This window comes from Perna viridis, chromosome 5 (genome assembly GCF_037379345.1).
Source record: "Perna viridis isolate PV_CMFRI_1.1 ecotype Kerala chromosome 5, ASM3737934v1, whole genome shotgun sequence".
Taxonomy (NCBI): Eukaryota; Metazoa; Mollusca; class Bivalvia; order Mytilida; family Mytilidae; genus Perna; species Perna viridis.
This window is the reverse complement of record NC_142449.1, coordinates 3,479,847-3,501,065: the sequence shown is the minus strand read 5'-3', so window position 1 is coordinate 3,501,065 and position 21,219 is coordinate 3,479,847. Positions and strand designations below refer to the sequence as shown.

The window sequence follows — 21,219 nt, the reverse complement described above, 5'->3', positions numbered from 1 at the left end:
TCACATCCCCTTCCCTAAACTATTTTCTCTCCAGTTGACTTTTAGTTACACTCATTATAATAATGTATAGTTCATATATTGTTAAAGCATGCTCTGTTATTCTATATGTATTCTGTAAATGTATATATTGTATTTAGGAAAAGACTAAATAAGTATGATTTACTTTTGTCCAATCCATTTTGTTTTTGAGCAAATAAACTATGTTTAAACTAAAAGGTTTCAAATAACCTTATGTGAAACTGGCATTCATCTACATTTTACACTGACGACTGTTTGATGGTATCATTTCGGAGATTTTCTGTACTAATATCTCCAAGTCGAGGCAAAGAGTCGGGAATAGTTCTTTGTGTTGTCCAAGCTTGAGTTAAATGCAGCTGCTTCATCATGTTTAAATTTAGAGTTACTGGGTTCATTTGTTCCGATATCCTGAGAAACGGGGTAGAACTCTTTTCATCCTCTTCGATCCGTTTACAAAAACATTAATTTCATGACACGATGCTGCGACCTTCTTCATTTCAAAATCTTTTCGTAAACATTAGCAGATATAAAACGATCACAGATTGTCACGCTCCGTTATTTACGTTGACTTAACCTGTATTAAAGGGTAAATGTAATAGTGTTTTTATTCCATTGCTGGTGTCTTTTAAGCAAAATGTTGTATTTATTTGCATTATAGCAAAACAAAAAAACACAACAAAAAAACAAACAAACAAACAAACAAAACAAAATAATAAACCAAAAAAAAAACCACCAACCCAAACATACAAACAGACAAGTCAATCAAACACACACACACACACACACAAAACCAAATACACATAAACAAACAAAACAAAACAAACAAACAAACAAAAAAAAAAAAAAAAAAAAAAAAAAAAAAAAAAAAAAAAAAACTCTACTAAGTTCATAATTCTATGATAATACATAAATGGTGGTTATATGTGATTGTTACTTGTATGTCATGCTTTTTTCACAATTTCACCATAAACTGATGGCAGTACTCTAGGATGAACATTTTTCATAATAAATGTTAAAAATCAAACTTTACTTCATTTGGTTAAAGATTGAAAGCAAAAAAGAGCCTAAACACACACACACACACACACACACATATACTAACCCTCTTCTGAAAATCATTTACAATGTTTCTATTGTCTGTCTTAACTTACAGTATTTTTCATTTTTTTGTTCTGTATTATAGAAAGTACATAAATATCAGTTTTATGAATATCCGGGTAGTCGATTTTATTCCCAAGCTAACATCTATTGATCACCACGACTTTTGATACTTGTTATCTCTCTTTCATTGACTTCGCCATTCTAGTTTTTGAAAAGAAGATTTTTGAAAACACCTCTTGTATAGGCTTTTTTTTACAAAGAGATTATGTCGTATTAACATTGTAGAACATACTTTGACATAAAACAAAATACTGAAAACACTACAAACAAAAACAAACAAAACAAAATAAAAGCAAATAAAAAAATAAAACAAAAACACCTAAAAAACTGCATAAACACACCAAAAAGCAACTTATTTTCTATGTTGTTATATGTACATATGATATCTGTCATTTTGTCTTTATTATATGCATAGCTTTGATTTTTTTATTTTTTTTACGAGAGAGAGAGAGAGAGTGGTAAAAATCGTCTATCATTTGCAACCACGTGTTTCGCCCGTTTCCTTATATAGTCTTGTTATCTATTGGCAACAACGGACGATTTAAATGACCCTTGTTACTTTATCTAATGACCTTAAAGGACAAAATGTTATGTAAACACTGATATGAGGAATTCAGACCGGTATAGAACTTTCTGAGATTCTTTGAACTATAGAATTTAATTGAATTAATATTATAAAGTGTATATCTTTCTTCTTTGATATTTGTTATCTCTCTTTTATTGACTTCGCCATTCTAGTTTTTGAAAGATTTTTGAAAACACCTCTTGTATAGGTTCCTTTTTACACAATATTATGTCGTATTAACATAGTAGCATTAAAAACATAACTTGACAAAAAAAAAGAAAAACAAAACAAAACAAAACAAAACATTATAAAATAAATCAACAACACTCCCCCCCCCCCCAAAAAAAAAAAAAAAAAGAAACCCAAAAAATCAAACTGCCTAAAATACACCAAAAGCAAATAAAAATAAAATGCTAATGTACTGAACAAACACTATGTTCGTAACCAAAATTCGTTCAATATAAGTAATCTTTGTTGAAGGCCAAATAATTAATTGAAATAAAAGTTCTCTCCCGAAAACAATAAAGAAAATGTGTATTACACAAGGAGAAGACACAATTCCTGAAGTCTTCATATTTATTCTCCATATTTTATGTCTGAGAGAAGCTAGACTTCATTTTGGTATCATTGCACTTGCACTAACATCGCAGCTGTTCGTTTTAATGTAATGCTGCTTCAATATCAGTCACAGACATTGTCTTTTGACAATAGTAGGAGACTTACCTGAATAGTATACCCGATTCAACCGTATTTTGTCTTTATTATTGTATTGTTTTGATTTTTCATAAAAGAGAGAGAGAGAGAGAGAGGAATGTTTAAGAGTGGTAAAAATCGTCATTTGCAACCACGTGTTTCGACCGTTTCCTTATATTGTCTTGTTATCTATTGGCAACAACGGACGATTTAAATGACCCTTGTTACTTTATCTCATGACCTTAAAGGACAAATGTTATGTAAATATTGATACGAGGAATTCAGACCGGTATAGAACTTTCTGAGGTTCTTTGAACTACACACTTTAAGTGAATTAATAGTATACATACAACATAGTTCTCTTAATCAGTTTTTGAACATTCAAATATCCCGTTAAAGTGCATTTTAGAACTCAAAAGTCTCTACTTCAGCGGGTAAACCCGTTTATTCTAAAACTGTGATTATCGCAAACACAGTTCACAAAAATGAACGCAGGAAGAGAGATGAATCCAAAGGAAAAGTGGTGGCTGTCAGACAATCATTATACCCTCGTTTAAAGGTTTTTTCGTTAGCAAATTATTCGAATATTGAAATAAAACTAACATAGAGAATTTCCAGTTCAAAGTATTCATTTTTTTATCTGGACTTTTCAAAAACATTGTTTCTTTTCTTGTAAACGCAAAAATGAATTTCATTTGTATTCTTTGTAAAAAAAAGGGCCGGATCTAGAAAGTTTGAAAGGGGTGCCAGCCGAGGTTCCTCAGAAAAAAAGCGGTGCTAGGAAGTTATTTGGCATTTTTTCGTCAATTTTACAAATTGAAATGACAAATTTTTACAATGAAAAGGGGGGGGGGGGGTTGGCACCCCCTGTATGCCCTCTGGGTCTGCCACTGAAAAAAACATTCTATAGAAACACAAGTTCAAGGTTCAAAGCGATCAGCGCCGTTTTGTAAGAAACGGGTCTACCCGGTTCGTACAACAGCCGATCAAATAAAGACTTGATGCTACAACTCGATCTAACGGACCTGCCCATGCGCAAAATTTAGGCATTTCTGAATAAAACTCATCGATATTTATACGCAGTTCGCATTACAAAGGGCCATACCAAGCGGGAAATAAGGTGGTGAATAAACTTCCATGTTTATTTTTTATTTGTGTTTCAATAGCTTAGTGAACATTGTTTTAATATTAAATCATGTCTACTTATGTAAACGCGACCTTTTTATCTTATCAGTAGCAAATATATTAATAAGTAAATATTTGAAGAGCTAATTTTTTAACAATATGTGTGTAATCTTAAATAATTGGAAAGTACTGATGAGCAAAGAATGACATATTATATGTGTAAGTATTAGAATCCCATTATTGTAGAGATTAGTCTTACTAAAGCGTTCTAAATCAAACAACTTAAATCATTTAAACAATACAAAATAATTAAATCATTACAAATTCTAATTGACAATATATTCTTCCAGTTTGAAAAAAAATCCCCAGTTTTCACCATCATCTAATAGCCTGACGAAGATTTTTCTGTCTAATTTTTGACAAACGATCCCAATCTGTTATAAATCTTCTTGCCCTGTCTTCGAGACTATTCTCTGAATATAATAGCATTAAAACCTTTGATTTTTCAACACTGTATACTTCTATTCCCCATACAATCGCGACTTAAAAACATTATACAACGTTGTTTTTTTCAAAAAAGATGGTACACATGATACAAATATATAGTTCTTGGTAGAGATTCCTAATACTTTGTAAGAAATAATTCCAAATCATCTTCCAAATATACAGAGGAAGATGTTTACAAAATGCTAGAATTTTTAATCGACAACATATTTTTCAACAAACGGTCGGCATTCGCATGGGAACAAATTGTGCTCCTTTACTTGCTGACCTATTCATTCACTCTTATGAGGCTGACTTTATAGCTGATTTGATCAGAAAGAAGGAATATCGTTTGGCTAGATCCTTTAATCTCAGTTTCCGCTATATAGATGACATATTATCTTTAAACAATCCTAATAGCTGATTTGATCAGAAAGAAGGAATATCGTTTGGCTAGATCCTTCAATCTCAGTTTCCGCTATATAGATGACATTATCTTTAAACAATCCTAATTTCGGGGATTTGATACATCGCATCTACCCAAAAGAACTTGAGATAAAGGATACTACAGACACTGTGAAGTCAGCCTCATATCTTGACCTACACTTAGAAATCGATGTTAAAGGAAAACTACTGACCAAACTTTACGACAAACGTGATGACTTTTCATTCAAAATTGCCAACTTTCCTTTCATCTGTGGAAACATTCCTTCAGCACCTGCGTATGGAGTGTTCATATCACAAGTCATACGTTATGCCAGAGCTTGCCAAAACTACGCAGACTTTTTGCATCGGGCTAGAACTCTAACAAATACGCTTCTGAACAGAGTTATGTTGCTACAAGATTGAAGTCATCACTACAGAAGTTTTATGGTCGTCATCATGAACTCGTGGATCGTTATGGTGTATCCATCAGCACCATGAAAACTGATTTATTCAACGGGTCATAGTTTTCCTATCCTTGTTTGTCTACCCCGGACTTGACTTTTTATGAGCAACTCGGCGGATGTTTCTAGAAAAGCAGAGGACGCTAACCCTACCGGTGCACCTGGTCCATGCTCCCAGTTTTTAGTGGAGTCCGAGTTGCTCATTTGCTTTTGTTACTTTGTATGTACGATTTTAGTTACTTTATGTTCTTTGTTGTCTATGTCTGTTTTCCATGTCTGGTCTTTGTCCTTGGATTACATTCTTTTGATTATCGCTATAATCTTGGTTCCCTTGATTATTCTTTCGACTATATCCTTCCAACTAGTGACTTCTGAATTCAGGTCGTGATTCATATAAGTTCGTGCTGATGGATTTTCTCTTTTCTTTGTACACTTTTTGCTTCCACGCCTTGTGCAATATCTTCTTTATTGTCTTTTTCATATTCCCGGTCATGTGTTGTCTAAAACCTCCCTAAGGCTTAGCAATTTGAAATTTACCTTAATATTATAACCTTTATAACTTTCCATAGTATGATGCTTTCGTATTTTGTTTTTTTTTTGAATGAATGTTTTGCCAAGTGTTCATCATCTCGCAGATTGAACTTGAACTTTCTGCTAGAAAGATTATATTAACGAATTTAAGTTTAATTAAGTTGCTTCTAGTTCAGGTGAATCTTTCTTTTGTTTTCAGGACTTATAAGGAAGATTTGGGTGATTGACAGTACCCTCCATCATATTTATGTGTCCAATATTGGCTATGCTCCTGCGTTTTTGTTATAATATATTTACTATATACATGTAAACACGTAACAAAATTCACTCACACTCAGGACGCAATGGAAATTTTCGTGGTCCCTATAATGATAGGGGACTGCATGAAATCTCTGAAACTCTGTTTGGGTTCATCATTCGCTTTGGCGGTTTCTGTACCGTATGTAACAGTTTGCTGTTATTGGTGTTCGGTTTGTGACAGCCAGAGAGCTGGCTGTTAGTTTTTGATCAACACGGTAGCCAACAATGCAGGTAGACAGTACTCAGATATCTACATGTTGAATAAAACTAGAAAAGCTTTTATTTGATATAACAATATAATTATTACAGAATTAGATCTAAGAATAAAAAAACTCTTTCTGTACATCTTTCACATGCCTTGTCCTTAAACATTTAGTTAAAGGTTATTCAAATATTCTAAACTGACGCAAATAAGAAGACATACCGAAAGTTTATGAAAGTTTAGAAAATGTAAATACATGAAGTTTAATTTACATAATGATAAACATATGTATCATACTTTGTAAGGGTAACATTTACCCTAAAAAGTAACATCAACTTACGTTAACTCGACATCATTAGCCTACCATGGGTAAGTCAAGGCATCTAATAATACATTCGGTAATATTTGTAGCAAATTATTACACGCAAACTTCTGATACTTTGTGAGGTTATTTTATCAAGTGAAAGGAGTTTCTGTTTCTCATTTGTATAGATCATAAAAATTATAAAAAAATTTTTTTTACTGCTTTAAAGCATATGAAAGTTTCTTCTGCAGGTTTGAATAAGCTTTCAGCTTCCTGCACTGTATTCTTGGAGATGATGGGAACATAAAAGTGTTCTCTCGTCTTTTGTTTAGGTCAATTTTCTTTAAAGTATCAGCAAATTTAATGTCAATTGTATTTTGTCTATCCAATAAGAATTCTTTTGTAGTAACCTTAGTTGTTGATCTTGCAAAATTCGTGTTAGTATCAAAATATTGATAGGTCAACCGATCCCTTTTGTGGTTTGTATAGTCGGCTTTCTGTGCGAAATATAATTCCATAATTATATCATCAACTCTTGAGGTGTGTATAATTTTCTGAAAATGATAAATAAAATGATCAAATAATCGTATGAACAAGTGTCTTATTGATAATAAAGCCAGGTTTATAATTTTCTGACTTACATTTTGTTATATAATCGATGTATATCTATTGGATTTAATTGTCAGCATGTCGACCTTTATTTTAACCTATGATGTAGAACCAACATCCAAAAGTACGGCATATGATAAACACGACGACTTTTCATTCTGTATTCAACGTTTAATTTGTTGTGTACACCATGTCATTCGCTCAATTCTAATTATGTTTTCAGATATCAATGATAATTAATCGTACCGGGAAAGTACTACATTTAACTCAAACGTTAGGATTTTATGGTCTTGATAACATATATTTTGATTGTTCAGTCTTTCCACATAATTTCCGTATAAGTAATGACTAAAACATGACTCTTTGTTCACTTTTGAAAAAATTCATATGATGTCATCACTAGTTATAATCAGACAAGTCGATGACATCCATCGCAGTATGTTCACGTCAGAATCAAACGTAATGAATCAAACACGCCAGAAATGCATCTACTAAAATTAATGTCTTACCTCTATCTATAGAAGGTATATACATGTGCATTGCTACCATTCAAACTTAATAAAGAAGTTTAATGAACACAATCTTTGGTCAATTTGACGGAATAGGGGTAAACAGACTTAAAAGATTAAATCAAGTGGCGATTCAAATATTTTAAAACCACTGTTTATTAAATGTAAGTTATTTGAAGGTTAGGCGATATGCGAAATCAATATGTTTAAAACACCATGTCTTGTTTGTTAACGAAATTTGACTTTTTTTTAAGCTGAATGCGGCAATTACGGTTCTGTGACTTTTGACAAGGGGCAGTTTACGCAATCTTATTTAGAATCGGATATATCACGGAGGAAATTAACCGAAGATTGCGTCATCTTTAGGATATTCTTTGAAAGCAACACGGTTTAAGTTTAACTGAACATCCGACAATTTCATGCAAATGAGGAAAAGGAAGCAAATAGGTACAAAAGCCATCAATTACAATAATGACAGTTACAACAGAACTGTGATTATAACATTGCAACAGCCGATCCCGTTTCGTACAATGAAACCAGCATTAAAAGATAGCATTCTTTGCAAATGCAATAAATATCTTCATATAGTATTGACCGGCATGTCCGGTTAATTTTACCACAGTGTTAAGATAAGAAGTAGTTATATCGCAGATACAAACAAGAAGGTTAAAATTTTGACAAGATAAGCCATGAATACAAAAACGATATACGAAGAACACAAAAGGACTGACATTGTTTGGTTTTAATGAAAAAACATGACAGAAATATTTTGTATACGGAGAGCAGATAAGTAATTGTCCTTTTCAGGTTTCGTGTTTTAACTATCAATAATTTATAACATACCTGGTTCTCTTCAAAGAGAAGTGTTCCATCGCCCAATTTATATTCATCATCATCTTTGATATCATATTCTCTATCATTAAATGGAATGTGCTGAAGTCTCGTAAAACTTCGTTTAATTCTCGATAATGGCGGTAGTTCATTGTTTTCTGGGAGTTTAGAATCAGATGTTGAATGAAGATTCGAGTGGTTATGTTTAGGTAGTTTCAGCTTGGCATGTCTTGGTCTTTCATCATTGATGTCATTTGAGGTATTCGAGTTATATGACTCAAGATTTTCATCAGACGCTGTAGTTCTTAGTGACTCTTCATCTCCTGTTTTCGGATCTAATGTATTTTCCACCATTGGGAATTGAGAATGATTATTCGTGTCTTCCTCAATTCGAATTTGTGTCTGTGATTTGCTTTCGCTTTGTGCATAGTCAACCTGATCAGAATCCATCGTTTCTAATCCTTCATTACTATATGCCCCACATGGAATATTTTCATCTTGCTTGCCATCCTCTTTGTGAATATCAATCTTTACGCCACATTCATGCTGACGGTCTTCATTTTCTTTATCTGTTTTCATATCCTCGTTTAGCACAGAACTAAATGACTTTTCAACGGCTTTTACAATTCCATTGTTACTTTCATCGCAGGATGACCTTTTGTCCTCGTCATGTTCAGTAGAACTTTCTTCTGGACTTTCATTGTTCCGATTTATAACATCTTTCCGTTTTCTGGTTTTCAGTATTTTAGAATTTATTTCTAAGGTATCCTTTCTCTTTTCGACTGACTTAATTGATTCCTCATATAACTTTTTACTTCTTTGTAATCCAACAGACTCTCGCCACTTAGCGATTGCTCCTATGACTTGCTCGCTGTAGTCGGTTTCTTCGTGAACATTTTTTACATAGTCTTCTAGTAACTTTTTGAAGTGGCTGTCTTGCCTTTTGATTTTGACATCCTTTTCATTTTTGATGATTTTTTCTGCTTTACTTGTATCCTAAAAGTTAACAAAGCAAACGTTAAAAAGAAGACATGCAATTGATTTTTAAATTTTTTAACAAATAAAATAAAAACATTTCAATCGTAAAAGCTATAAATTTGTTTTTTTATTCACTTAAACGGGAAAATTTCAATGTATTCAGCACAAGCAAACAGAAATAACCATTTCAGTAATTAATTTTATAAAGTAATTATGGCAGGAGTTACTATTATAAAACAGCCTGTATTATCAGTTTGATTTGTCTTCCATTTACCACCACTATGGCTAAGGACCACCTAATCTCTTTATTTTTTCACTTTTTAAGAAAACCACATATTTTCCAGTTTTCACTATCATAAATATGACTTTTGTCCATTATGACACTGTTTTAATATTAAAGGGGAGTTCTTTGCAACTTGGAATCTGTTTCACGTGAACGAGATTTAATGTATTTAAAGATATTTCTCATTTTAACTTACATAACGCATGCATTAAGTATATTTTAACAATGTGTTGCAAGTAGGTACTATTTCAAACTTATTGGTTTGTAGGGCTAGGATTAGCTATATACGTGACAGGTATTTCAATGGGTCTATTCCTATTATATACTGTATACATGCACACCTTCTAGTAATTAATCAGCATTCAACTTAACTTGATTTGCTATCTGCACATAAGTTTATAGAATGGGGTGATAAATGTACGTGACCTCTTAAACCGATCTTGGTTTAAATTATGTATGGCTACTTCAAGAAACTAACAGTGTCTCATTTGAATCGTATTAATGATCAATTTATACAGCATTGATTTTCATCCATACAAGAAAGTAGTAAGGTGTGACTTGAAATCTTCATTTTGTCTTGAAGACTATTTAAATTTTCATCACAATGTTTATTTGCTATCTAAATAAGTGGCACGTTAAAGTCATATGTGAAAATTTGTCGTTTTTTCGATACTAATAGTGTTAGTCGTTTGTGTTTATGTTGTAATATGAGAAAGAGAGCTATATAGAAGAGGAAGACCACTTTGAACTTGTTTGTCTTGCCTTTAGATTTCTGCGTATACAGTTTTTTGTCAAAACTTTATTGTTCATGGCCTGATATACATAAGTTGTACAGACTGTACACAAATTTTAAACGGATCTCTTATAGTTAAACTTTGGAACTATCTTCAATCTGCTTGGAATATTTTAACTTATTTAATGTCATAATTGTGTTAATACCTCGATTTGATTATGCTGTTTGTATGTGTTTTCTGTCATTGTATTTATGTCTATTTTGTCAAATAACATGTATATGCTTTATGCAAAATAAGGATCATTCATTCATTCATTCAAGTTTAGGAGAGGAAAAAGTATTGATTACTTAGTTCTCTAAATTTATCAAATTATATTTACATTAAAGAACCAAAAGAAGTCAAATTTTGAACTCTCAAGTTCTATAACCCATTAAAGCTTATATACAAGGAATTTCTACGGAATTCCATTTATCAAAATTAAAAAAAAACACAAACCAGGATCACAGTGGAGCACACTGTGGACCGTTTCCCTTTTGAATACAATTAATTCAAATTCGATTTAATTTTCATAAAAAAGTTATATCTGATTACTGCCTGGTACGTCAGAAAACCTATACTCAATTTCAGTCCCATAAAAACCATCCATACATATAGCAGCTAATTTTACCCAAAGACTTCCCTTTGCATTGATAGTGGTGCTAATATATAAAAGTACTATAGACATGAACTTGCATATGATGAGTGGTTAATGTTTGCATTGAATTGAAACGAACAACTAAGCAATTTAACAGAATAAAGGCCTTGCTTTTAATTGAATTTTGCAAAATTGCTTGTTTGATTTGCCATCCATTATCACATAACAATAGTGTAATTAAAAAGAGAAGTTTTAATGCACAGGCTTACATTTTATCTACAATCAATAACACCAACCAATAAATTGATTCTGTATAGATAATAATTTATATCATATCAAAAGGTGGGTTAATCAATGTTTTACTGGTATGCTAATGGAGCCACACTTCAGTAATAAAGTTGACTTACCATGTTTTTTTTTCTAAAATACTTGCATATTCTACATCACAACATATATTCAATCATGTCGAGCAAGTCTCAAACAGTTAAGATTAAGTGCACTTAAGGAGAAAAAAGGTTAAATATAACAATTTACCCTTGACTATTTTAAGACTGGTAGACTTGTACTTCAAAATATATTGAGCTTTACAAGACGAAAAATTCCATTAAGCACTTGGTATTTTTTTTAACTTACTACATTAGATTTGGAAGAATCCTCCTTTGATCCAGACTGTTTAGATTTAAAAAAAAGTTACCTTAGATTTGGAAAAGTCCACCTTTGATCCGGACTGTTTTGATTCATTACTATTCTGTGCCTTATTTTGGTTGGTATCAGCCCTTTTTTGTGAACTGCTGTTTTCATGGATTTTTCCAGTTATTTCGCCTTTACTCTCGTAGTTACTAGCACCACAGTTGACATCAGATTTAATGCCATTATACAGTTTTGGTTTGTCTTCCGCTTCAGCGTGTTTCTTTCCATAGTATACAGAGGTCAAGGAACAATTATCATTACTTGTTTTTCTGTTTTGATTTCCGTTTTCAGTATGTTTAGATTTCCGGACTTTAAGTTCATTTTCATCGAAAGCTTGTAATCCTGTAACTGTCTTTGTATGTTCGACTTGTTTTTCCTGGTGCTTGTCTTTTATATCTTTATTTTCTCCCGTGTGTGCTTCTGTGATGTCCTTATCTTCACCCGAGTTTCCATCGGTAATGGCCTTATTTTCTCCCGTGTGTCCTTCCGTGATGGCCTTACTTTTTCCCGTGTGTCCTTCTGTATTTGTCGTATCTTCTCCCGTGTGTCCATCTGTGATTGTCGTATCTTCTCCCGTGTGTCCTTCTGTAATGACCTTATCTTTTCCCGAGTTTCCTTCTGTATTGTTTTTAATTTCTCTATTTTTCATTTTATTGTCTGATTCTACGTCGTCTGGCTTGTTAGCTTCCTTTGATGTACGATCTAGGGGAGAAAATGATCTTTTAGTGTTTCCATTGTTGTTTTCCTCACATATATGTTGTCGTTCGATAACTTTTACATTACTTTCAGCTTCAGAGTTTTCAAATGGTTTATTTGTTCCTGTTATTTCATTGCTCTCTTTTTGCGTTTCAGTTTTAGTTAAACTGTTTTGTTGATTCGAATCATTGATTTTAACTTTTTTATTACGAACCGGACTTGATTCTCCGCTCTTTATAGGTTTATTTCCCGTTTTATATTTTTTTGCAATGAACGTTGACTTAGCTTGTTTTACTGATTTCTTTGGAGTTTCGATGTCTGCTTTGGATGGTTTATTCATATTCTGATTGCTCACATTGTTCCTATGACTCGGAATACTCTTTGAAGATACATTCGTCAGCTGGTTTCCTTTAGTTGTTTTGCTAACAGACTTTGAAGATGTTGCATTCCTATTTGCGTTAGTAGCTGATCTTTTCTGCTTTTTTAAGGATTTGTCTGAAACACCATTATCGATTCGTTCGTCGTCCACCAAACCTTGTTTAGTTTTCTCATTTCCTTCAGACATCGTTACTGCCAGCTGTTTTGTTTCTAAAGCTGGTTCTGATAATGCTTCCATTTCATTTTTATCCGGAGTGCAAGGTTTTGCATCAAAATTTATGTCTGGATTTTTATGAAATGACGATTCAATATTTTTTGAACTTGTCAATGTACTCAGATTACATTTATCTTCCTCCATAATGTTTTGGTTTGAAGTGTCATCCGACATACTTGCTAATACCTCTTGAGAACGATTAATTGAAACTTCATCTTGCCCATAAGTTTGATTTTGAACGGTAAGCTTTCCTGATTCGATTTCATAAAACGGTTTAACACTTTGAATGGCACAGTTGTTGTTTTGTTCATCAATGTCTTTTGTGTTTCTTTCCCCGCCTTCATCTTTGTTCAGGTCATTTAGTTCGTTATGACCCTTAATACTAATTGAATCTTCTGGCTTTTCTTTACATAGTTTTTCTATCCCTTTGTATTCCTGATCATTGACAATTACCAGTTCTTCATCTTTTATCATTGTACTAGGCCATTGTTCATTTTCACTGTTCCAATCATCATCTCCCGGGGTTTCGATTCTTCGAGCTTTCCTAGGCGTAATTGTGACTTTTGTGACATGCTTAATTTCTTCATCCTTAACTTCTTCACAGTTGCTGTTTATAGATATCATTCTATTAGAACTAACATTTTCTGAATTATTTATATTTTGTAAATCATCAGTAATATGATCTACTTCGTTCTGCTCTGCATTACCGTGCTGACTATCAATAGTTCTATTTGTTTTCTTAATTACATCTGACAATGGGCGACTGGTATATGACGAGGACCTACGCTTTTCACAGACCGAACTTGAGTCCCCATACACAACACGCGCACGTGGGTTGTACTGTGTGTATGGATTTCGGTAATTTTCCCTCCGGAATCGCTCTATACCAAGTTTCATATCCTCAGTTAAAATATCATCCTCTTGCTCATATGTCTCTCTGGATATTTCAGTTTCGAGGGTTTCTTCCTCAAGAAGCTTTTGTTGACGAAGTCTTTTCCGTTTTCTAATTAAATTGAGTTTATAATTTACAACATCTATTGCTGGATTGATATCCCCATTTTGAATGGATTTAGTTGATCTCACGTCTGTCAGAGAGGTCGAATTCGACGATGGCGTCGACATACTTGATGGGTCGTCATGTCGAATTTTTATAATTCGATCAGCTAAGCTTGTCTTAGTCATCCCTGCAATGATACACTATTAAATTGAGATGTAATTTTGTATTAAAATGTTTAAAAAAGGCTTTGAGACTAAAATCGTAATAAATCATTCAATATTCATATTAGTTTCAAAAGGTCACGTGCCTATTAAATTAACTGATCAATTACCATTATTCATCTTGTAATTCAGATGTACATTTCAGCTACACAAAATGTTCTCTTTCATTATACTATCATAAAAAATCTATTGAAATTTTATTCTATTGATTAAAAAGCCAAATGTAATCAATATTATTTGGCCATTCATGTGTGCAATTCATTTTCAACATGAATTACGAAATGCAACAACGGTTACCGACGAAATAAATTGAGGGTTCATTGGAATTGCCACAGTTCACACCAATTTTTTGCACGAGCGCATCACACTGGGGACTCATAGGTAATTTTGGGTGTAAAATATTTAATGAAAAGCAATAAGAAAAGTTAATTACTTTATTTTGTGGCCATGGTTTACCATTTATCGTATTGTTTTACGAACTAATACTAATCCATTGTATATAATAAAATTATGGTTACCGGAACAGTAATGCAAGTTATATACCGTATAAACGTTCTTGAAATTTGCAAAACTTAGAGTACTCCATACTGGATTTCTTTATACCTATCCAAAAATGTGTGAAGTGTGATTTTTCATGCACATAAATTTTATGCTCATTTTGGTATTAACAAAATACAAAAGCAAGGAAAATATGCATTTCACTCAAAAATATTTATCAATTGTTCTTTTGACATGTTGCCAAGGTCCTCCAATCTTGGTTTTACGGGGATCATATTTAAAGTGAAATTTTGTACAGAATGTGCAAATTCAGCCAACATAATTGAAGCTATCAGTAAAATAGAAACCAAATATAGGTAAATCAAATGTTGATGACAAATATAAAGCTTCTACAAGTGTTGACATCAATATAAGATGAAGCTAATTTGACAGTATCCTTTCTCTGCATAGAGAGTCCGAGTATAAATCACATGAACTAAACTAATGTATCAACTGTCGTAGGTGTACTCCAAGATGTTGGTATTATACCAACAACAAAATTAGAAAATTTGTCATTAAGTTCCGATTTCAAAGTCCTGTATTACCTAAGTATAGGTTTTGTATAAATATAAAAATACTAACCATGTTAATATTGAAAATTTTGATATGCTGTACACGTGTTCCGAGATGTAACCTCTAAAAATCGGCAGCATTTGAATTAAATACATAGAAAATCTTTATCCAAATATTAATCGTATTCAAGACGAAAATATCAGAACAGGAAACTAATTCCATTACCAAGAGGTTCTATCATGTGCGATAAAAACAATAAAGCCTGAGTATTTTAGGTATTTTAGATTTGTAAACCTGAAAACTTTGACAAATAAAATATGAAATAATTCGAGGTCAGACAAGACTGACGACTTGGTTTGGTTAATATCCTCGAGAACCTTTCGTCCACCAGTAGTTGTATCGACCCAGTGTTTATTAAATACAAAAGTAGTAATCATATGAAAATCAAAATTTGATCTCTCATCAGCAGCGTCAGTTTCAAGTACATAGGAAGATCTTAATTAAAATATAAATCGTATGCAAGAAGTTCTCAAAACCAAAACCATCGAAATAGGAAGCCAAATTCCTAAAAAGGTTCTATCATATGCAGCACAATATTGAATATTGAAAATTTCGATATGCTGTACACATGTTCCGAGGAGTGACCTCTCATCAACAGCAATAGAATCAAGTACATAGAAAAATCTTAATCCAAATATTAATCGTATTCAAGAAGAAAATAACAGAACAGGAACCCAAATCCATTACCAAGAGGTTATACCATGTTTTAAGTTTTTCAAATTTGTTATTTTGCAAGTTATGATAAATAAGACATAATATAATTTAAACTACTCTGTTATTGATCGTTCTGAATACCATTATGGATCTGTTGTCCACCAGCATTGCGTCGACAAAATAACCCCTGTGAAAACCTGGCTTTATACGAAAATCAAAACAGATCGACATCAAGAGGTGCCTATTTTAAATAAATAGAATGGTATTTTTAATGTACATGTAAAGAGTGATCAAGGGAACCTAGATCTCTAGCGGAAATCATAAGAATGTATTGCAGGGGCAAAAACCACACTTGGAAGAGTAATCCAGGGAACCAAGGTTCTAGCTGAAATCAAAAAACAGCAATCAAGGGACAAAGACCACACATGGAAAACAGACATACACAACAAAGAACATAAAGTACTTAAAATAATACATACAAAGTAACAAAGCAAGTAAGCAACTCGGGCTCCACTAAAAACTGGAAGCATGGACCAGGTGCACCGTTAGGGTTAGCGTCCTCTGCTTTTCTAGACACCCGCCGTGTTGCTCATAAAAAGTCAAGTTCGGGGTAGACGAAAGAGGAAAGGAAAACTATAACACTTTGAACATATCGGTTTTCATGGTGCAAATGGATACACCATAACGCTCGACGAGTTCATAATGACGACCATAAAACTTCTGTAGTGATGGCTTCAATCTTGTAGCAACATAATCCTGTTCCAGAAGCCTAACTGTAAGAATTCTAGCGCGATACAAAAAGTCTGCGAAGTTACGGCAAGCTCTTGCATAACGTATGAATTGTGATATGAAGGGATGTTGCCACAGATGAAAGGAAAGTTGACAATTCTGAATAAAAAATCATCACGTCTGTCGTAAAATTTGTCAATAGATTTCCTTTACCATCGATCTCTAAGTGTAGGTCAAGATATGAGGCTGACTTCACAGAGTCTGTAGTATCCTTTACCTCAAAGAATACACGAGCTTATTTTTTACCTAGACTCAATTCTTTATTTAAACTGGCATGTTTAAAGTCGTTAAAATGTGTTGGTCATATTACCACTTGTTGTCAATGACATAAAATAGTCGACATTAAACCTTTTAGTCTAAAAATATTTGAACAAACTTATCCGTATGGGTTATCTTCACCGTGTAATTGTTAAATCTTTGAATTATGTTTTTATTGGTTCTAACATTGGCTCTCATGTAAATGAATTAAATATTAATTTACTTTATTACATATCGACCACTTCCTGTCGTTACTTTTTATCTTGGCATTCTCTTGTTTTTCTTAGACATTTTTTTATATGTGTACAATAAATCATGTTGATTAACAAAAAGACAACTGAATTAACAAGTTCTTTACAAAGGTACCCTATTCCATGTTTTCTAATATGCCAATAGCGTTTAAAAGTTCGTCCAAGAAGTTCAAAATTAACGAATCCTACATTACATTATTATGTTTATGTGCCATCGAACGTCATTGTTTTTTTTATCTTGGCATTTGCACGAAGAGCCTTATATTTTCTCTAAATCCTGTTGGACATGTTGCTTTTCAGTAGCTATCTTACAGAAAAAGCGAGTTCTCTTTCGAGGTTGATACAAAATGTTGTTTTTGGCCTATTTCATATAAGTGTTTGTATTCTGTATCTATCTCAAGAATTGAATCCGAATTCAACAGATTTATGTAGCTCGTTTTATTGTTGTTTTTTTTCACCACTGTTCGATGTTAGTGAAATTTGTCCTTCATTGAAGACCGTGTATAAGTTTAATTTTTCTTTGCTGGACTCTTGGTGGATGACTCATTGCATACCACTTCTCCTATTTTTATATTAATGACATGTCAGTGTTAAATCAATAATTAACTTTAGATCTATATATATATAGATATATATACACTATGTGCCATACAAAAAGTTGGGCGCTGGTGTTGCCAGAGATGTCACAGCGGTACGAGTTCGAGTCCCGCGGAGGGAACGACCAAAAATTTGCATCGCAAATTTGATAGTTCTAACATCGTTGGGAATTTTTCAGACCTTTCTATATATCTTCTGAATCTGTTTTGATCTTGAACTTTGTAAGTTTTATGCTCATATAGTTGTATGAGTTTTATACTGAATAAGGATATCAGTTATCCGAAATATTCAATTTAAATTATATAGAATCTTTATAAGTATTAGTTCTTTATTTCTTATAAATTAATTTCTATTTATTGTTGTCCTGAATATTTGAATTATTGCTGCACTCATTGACAAAAAGGATTTAATCTGTACCGTTTTTTTCCACCTCGAAAATAAAAACATTACAATGAAAATTAGTTGAGTAGGTTAACATTTGTAATTATCTTTAAAAATGACCCGGAAATTTTTTAAGAGTCAACGATAAAATATGTTGACGGACTGAGGGGGATTTTAGCGTCATTGAGTATACTCTGTCGTGCCTCGCACGGGCAGGTAAAATATGTTATGAAGTGTAAATTCTTAAAAAAAACCCATTCCAATCTAATTCTTTAAACGTAGGTTATTAACAAATCCAAATGATGCTAAAGGAGTAAGCTAGTACAAATTATCGTATACGTCTTGTTTAGACAGGAGCAGTTAAAACAGAATAGTTGCTCCTCTTCAATTTATTTGCTCTTGTTCGAACAAACAAGAATTATGTTTGTATGCAAAAGTTATGCACATGAGTAAATGTAAGTATCCTCCTTTAAATATGACGCCTATCCAGATTGTCATTTTGAAATCTTTTCTTAAATAAATTAATCAAATAACATTGACTTCTGTTTTAGTTTTGCATATTTATATTTTATTCCTAATTCACCCTGGTTGATTAAATAAAATCTTTTCATTATTTTATCATTAGACTATATTCAAACTTTATTTCTTGAAGATCCTTTTCACAATTTTATTGTAAATTTGACCATACTAATAAGTTCCATATTATTTCCATCATTCTAATGTATTCATACGAAATTTAAATATGATGTCTCCTGAAAAATGTTTTCATTTATATTTTTATTATTCTGTTATATTTTTAAGAGAAAAAAGATTCCCCTCATACGAAGATGACATAAACTTTACAAACAATGATGACAAAAAGAATGACTTACTTTGAATATCTGGTTTCAAGTCGTTGATGGTCAAGATATCGCAACCAAAATTGTTAATTGAATTTATTTAAACAAACCAAACATTTTATTTGTTCGTGAAATAAAATTCAATAAATCACTTTCATATACCATTTCTCTTAACGGCTGTTTTCAAAGTCAACAATATGAGATTTATATAGTTAATTAAAACATGTATATAAATTCTACAATGTGTTCTATCACTATATATCCCACTACGGAATACCATTACGTACACAATCAGTCATAACAATCAAACTTTTGATGACATTATTGATTCAGATTTTACGGCTATGTTTTCTATTTCGATGGTTCAATTTTTTAATTAATCTCATTTTTCTCAGGTTAAACCCTTAACAAATAGAATAATAATCAGTTTCAATAAGTGCTTGTAATTTTTATTGTACACTATGATTAAACATGCATTCCATTTTAAGTTATTGACATGCGAGTTTTACCTAAATAGCAATTGATCAATAAGACTAAAGCGCATTTACTTTCTTTCCATAGGCATCATATCATGTAGTCAACAGTGGTTGATTTTCAATAGATATTTTCCGGCACATTTCTACGATATTTACACGTCGTATATCTTTGTTTCCATGTGTATCTATATCAGATAAAACTGCCGCATTTTTCTCACAATTTGGGCTGCTATCAATCCTTATTATTATATTAAGGTATATTATGTAAAAAAAAATCATATCATGAGAATAGTTAATTTACATTTTTTATTTGTTATTTTTAATGAATTCTTCCAATTTGGAAAGTAATGCACATATATTTAATATCAATAGGGGCCACAATACATTGCTTGATCTTAATCAGATAAAATGTTTGAAATATGTGATGTTAAATCGGAGGTGTATTACAAATATTTTATTGTCATATATTGTTTTCTTTAGATTTAAATATACGCTTACGGTGGCACCATTTCAAGAATTGTACAGTGTACAAAGTGTCATAATTGTATAATGTAATCGCAAAATCGAAACTGATTTTTAACTTAATAAAAAAAAACAAGAAAAAATTCTGAGATCATTAGCATGGCATTTTTTTTCAGATAGTTTAGTTTCCATATACAGTATAGATTGATTGATTGATTGTTGGGATTTAACGCCCGAGCAGCAATATGTCAGCTATATCCAGGCGATGAACATATAATGGATGATAAAATGAACATGAAATGATGATGAAATGAAAACAAATGATGGGACAGAAGGACAACAGGATCGACCGATTTCGATTGTTACAGAAAATAGGGAGAAGTGGTTAGGATCGCGCAATTTAGCCACCTGTGGCGGAGCGCAATGGTTCCTTCTCCGATAGAATACCACAGCAGGGTGCAAGGAACGTGGCACTTTCCCAACATGGTGCACCACTATGGTTTGCTGTCAGGCTTTCCGTGTTATGATTTGGTGACCCCAGCATGTAGCATCCCAGGGGTACCCCATTCCACCACCTTGGGCACACAGCACAGTTGCTCTGAGGGCAGAGCGCCATAGCCCCCGGCTAGGGTTCTGAGCACTATTTAGTCGCCTTTTACGACAAGCTTAGCGCTGCTGCGGGCCAATTCTTTGACACCCGGACCCGCACGGGGCCATATAGTATAGATAAACAATTATATAGAACTGACTTAACATAAAAATTATATACAGATGAGACTTAGAACCGCGGGAAAATGCGAGGATGTGACAATGAATTGTATTTAACACATTTAAAGTTCAGTCTTATTTAAAACTGAGTGGTCATAAGACAGACTGGTTTAATATTAATTTAGGTTTTAAACAGTGTACACGTTGTCCCCGTTTCTTTTTTATATTTTTATTATGGACCTTGTAGATGAGAATAAGATGTTGAATATTAGCGTAAGATGATACGACATCGCTTTTATGAGTAAATAAAAATAATTTCTTAAGAATTTTGATATTTCAAATAAATGGTTTCAACGTAATGATTGACTTGTCAGTTTAACAAAGTCTAAGCTGTTCATTTTAGACGACAATCAGTAAATAAAACAGACTTCCAATTTATTTTCAGTGGAGAAATATAGAAGATAAATATAACTACTTCGAATTAGATTTATATGTTTTTTTATTATTATGCACATATTGTTAAAGCTTTTGCCAAGTCCAATTTTAATTTCTTTGAAATTCTGGATATCTCCGAGTTTTTGAGCAAGATACTTAGTATTTTAGTCGAACCCTCTTACTACGGAACTATTCAGTGGTGTCCCAAAAACTAAA

General features: G+C 32.5%; 1 protein-coding gene across 1 annotated transcript; it reads right to left on the bottom strand.

The window, feature by feature from the left end:
* Nucleotides 1–6,026: 6,026 nt before the first annotated feature.
* On the bottom strand, nt 6,027–19,044 carry LOC148615628 (uncharacterized). Its single transcript, XM_088582047.1, has 4 exons — nt 18,956–19,044; nt 11,542–14,009; nt 8,231–9,214; nt 6,027–6,823 (listed from the first exon to the last, which is right to left on the bottom strand). Exons 2-4 carry the CDS (start codon nt 14,005–14,007, stop codon nt 6,485–6,487), a joined length of 3,789 nt encoding a protein of 1,262 aa, XP_088438173.1. The 5' UTR covers nt 14,008–14,009; nt 18,956–19,044; the 3' UTR covers nt 6,027–6,484.
* Between the last annotated feature and the right edge of the window lie 2,175 nt (nt 19,045–21,219).

What these genes read in the sequence shown, in the direction of transcription:
- LOC148615628 (XM_088582047.1), bottom strand. Translation starts at nt 14,007, where the DNA reads ATGACTAAGACAAGCTTAGCTGATCGAATTATAAAAATTCGACATGAC. An exon ending in TGGACTTTTCCAAATCTAAG is followed by an intron (nt 9,215 to 11,541) that starts GTAACTTTTTTT and finishes GTTAACTTTTAG; the next exon opens with GATACAAGTAAAGCAGAAAA. An exon ending in TTCTCTTTGAAGAGAACCAG is followed by an intron (nt 6,824 to 8,230) that starts GTATGTTATAAA and finishes TATCATTTTCAG; the next exon opens with AAAATTATACACACCTCAAG.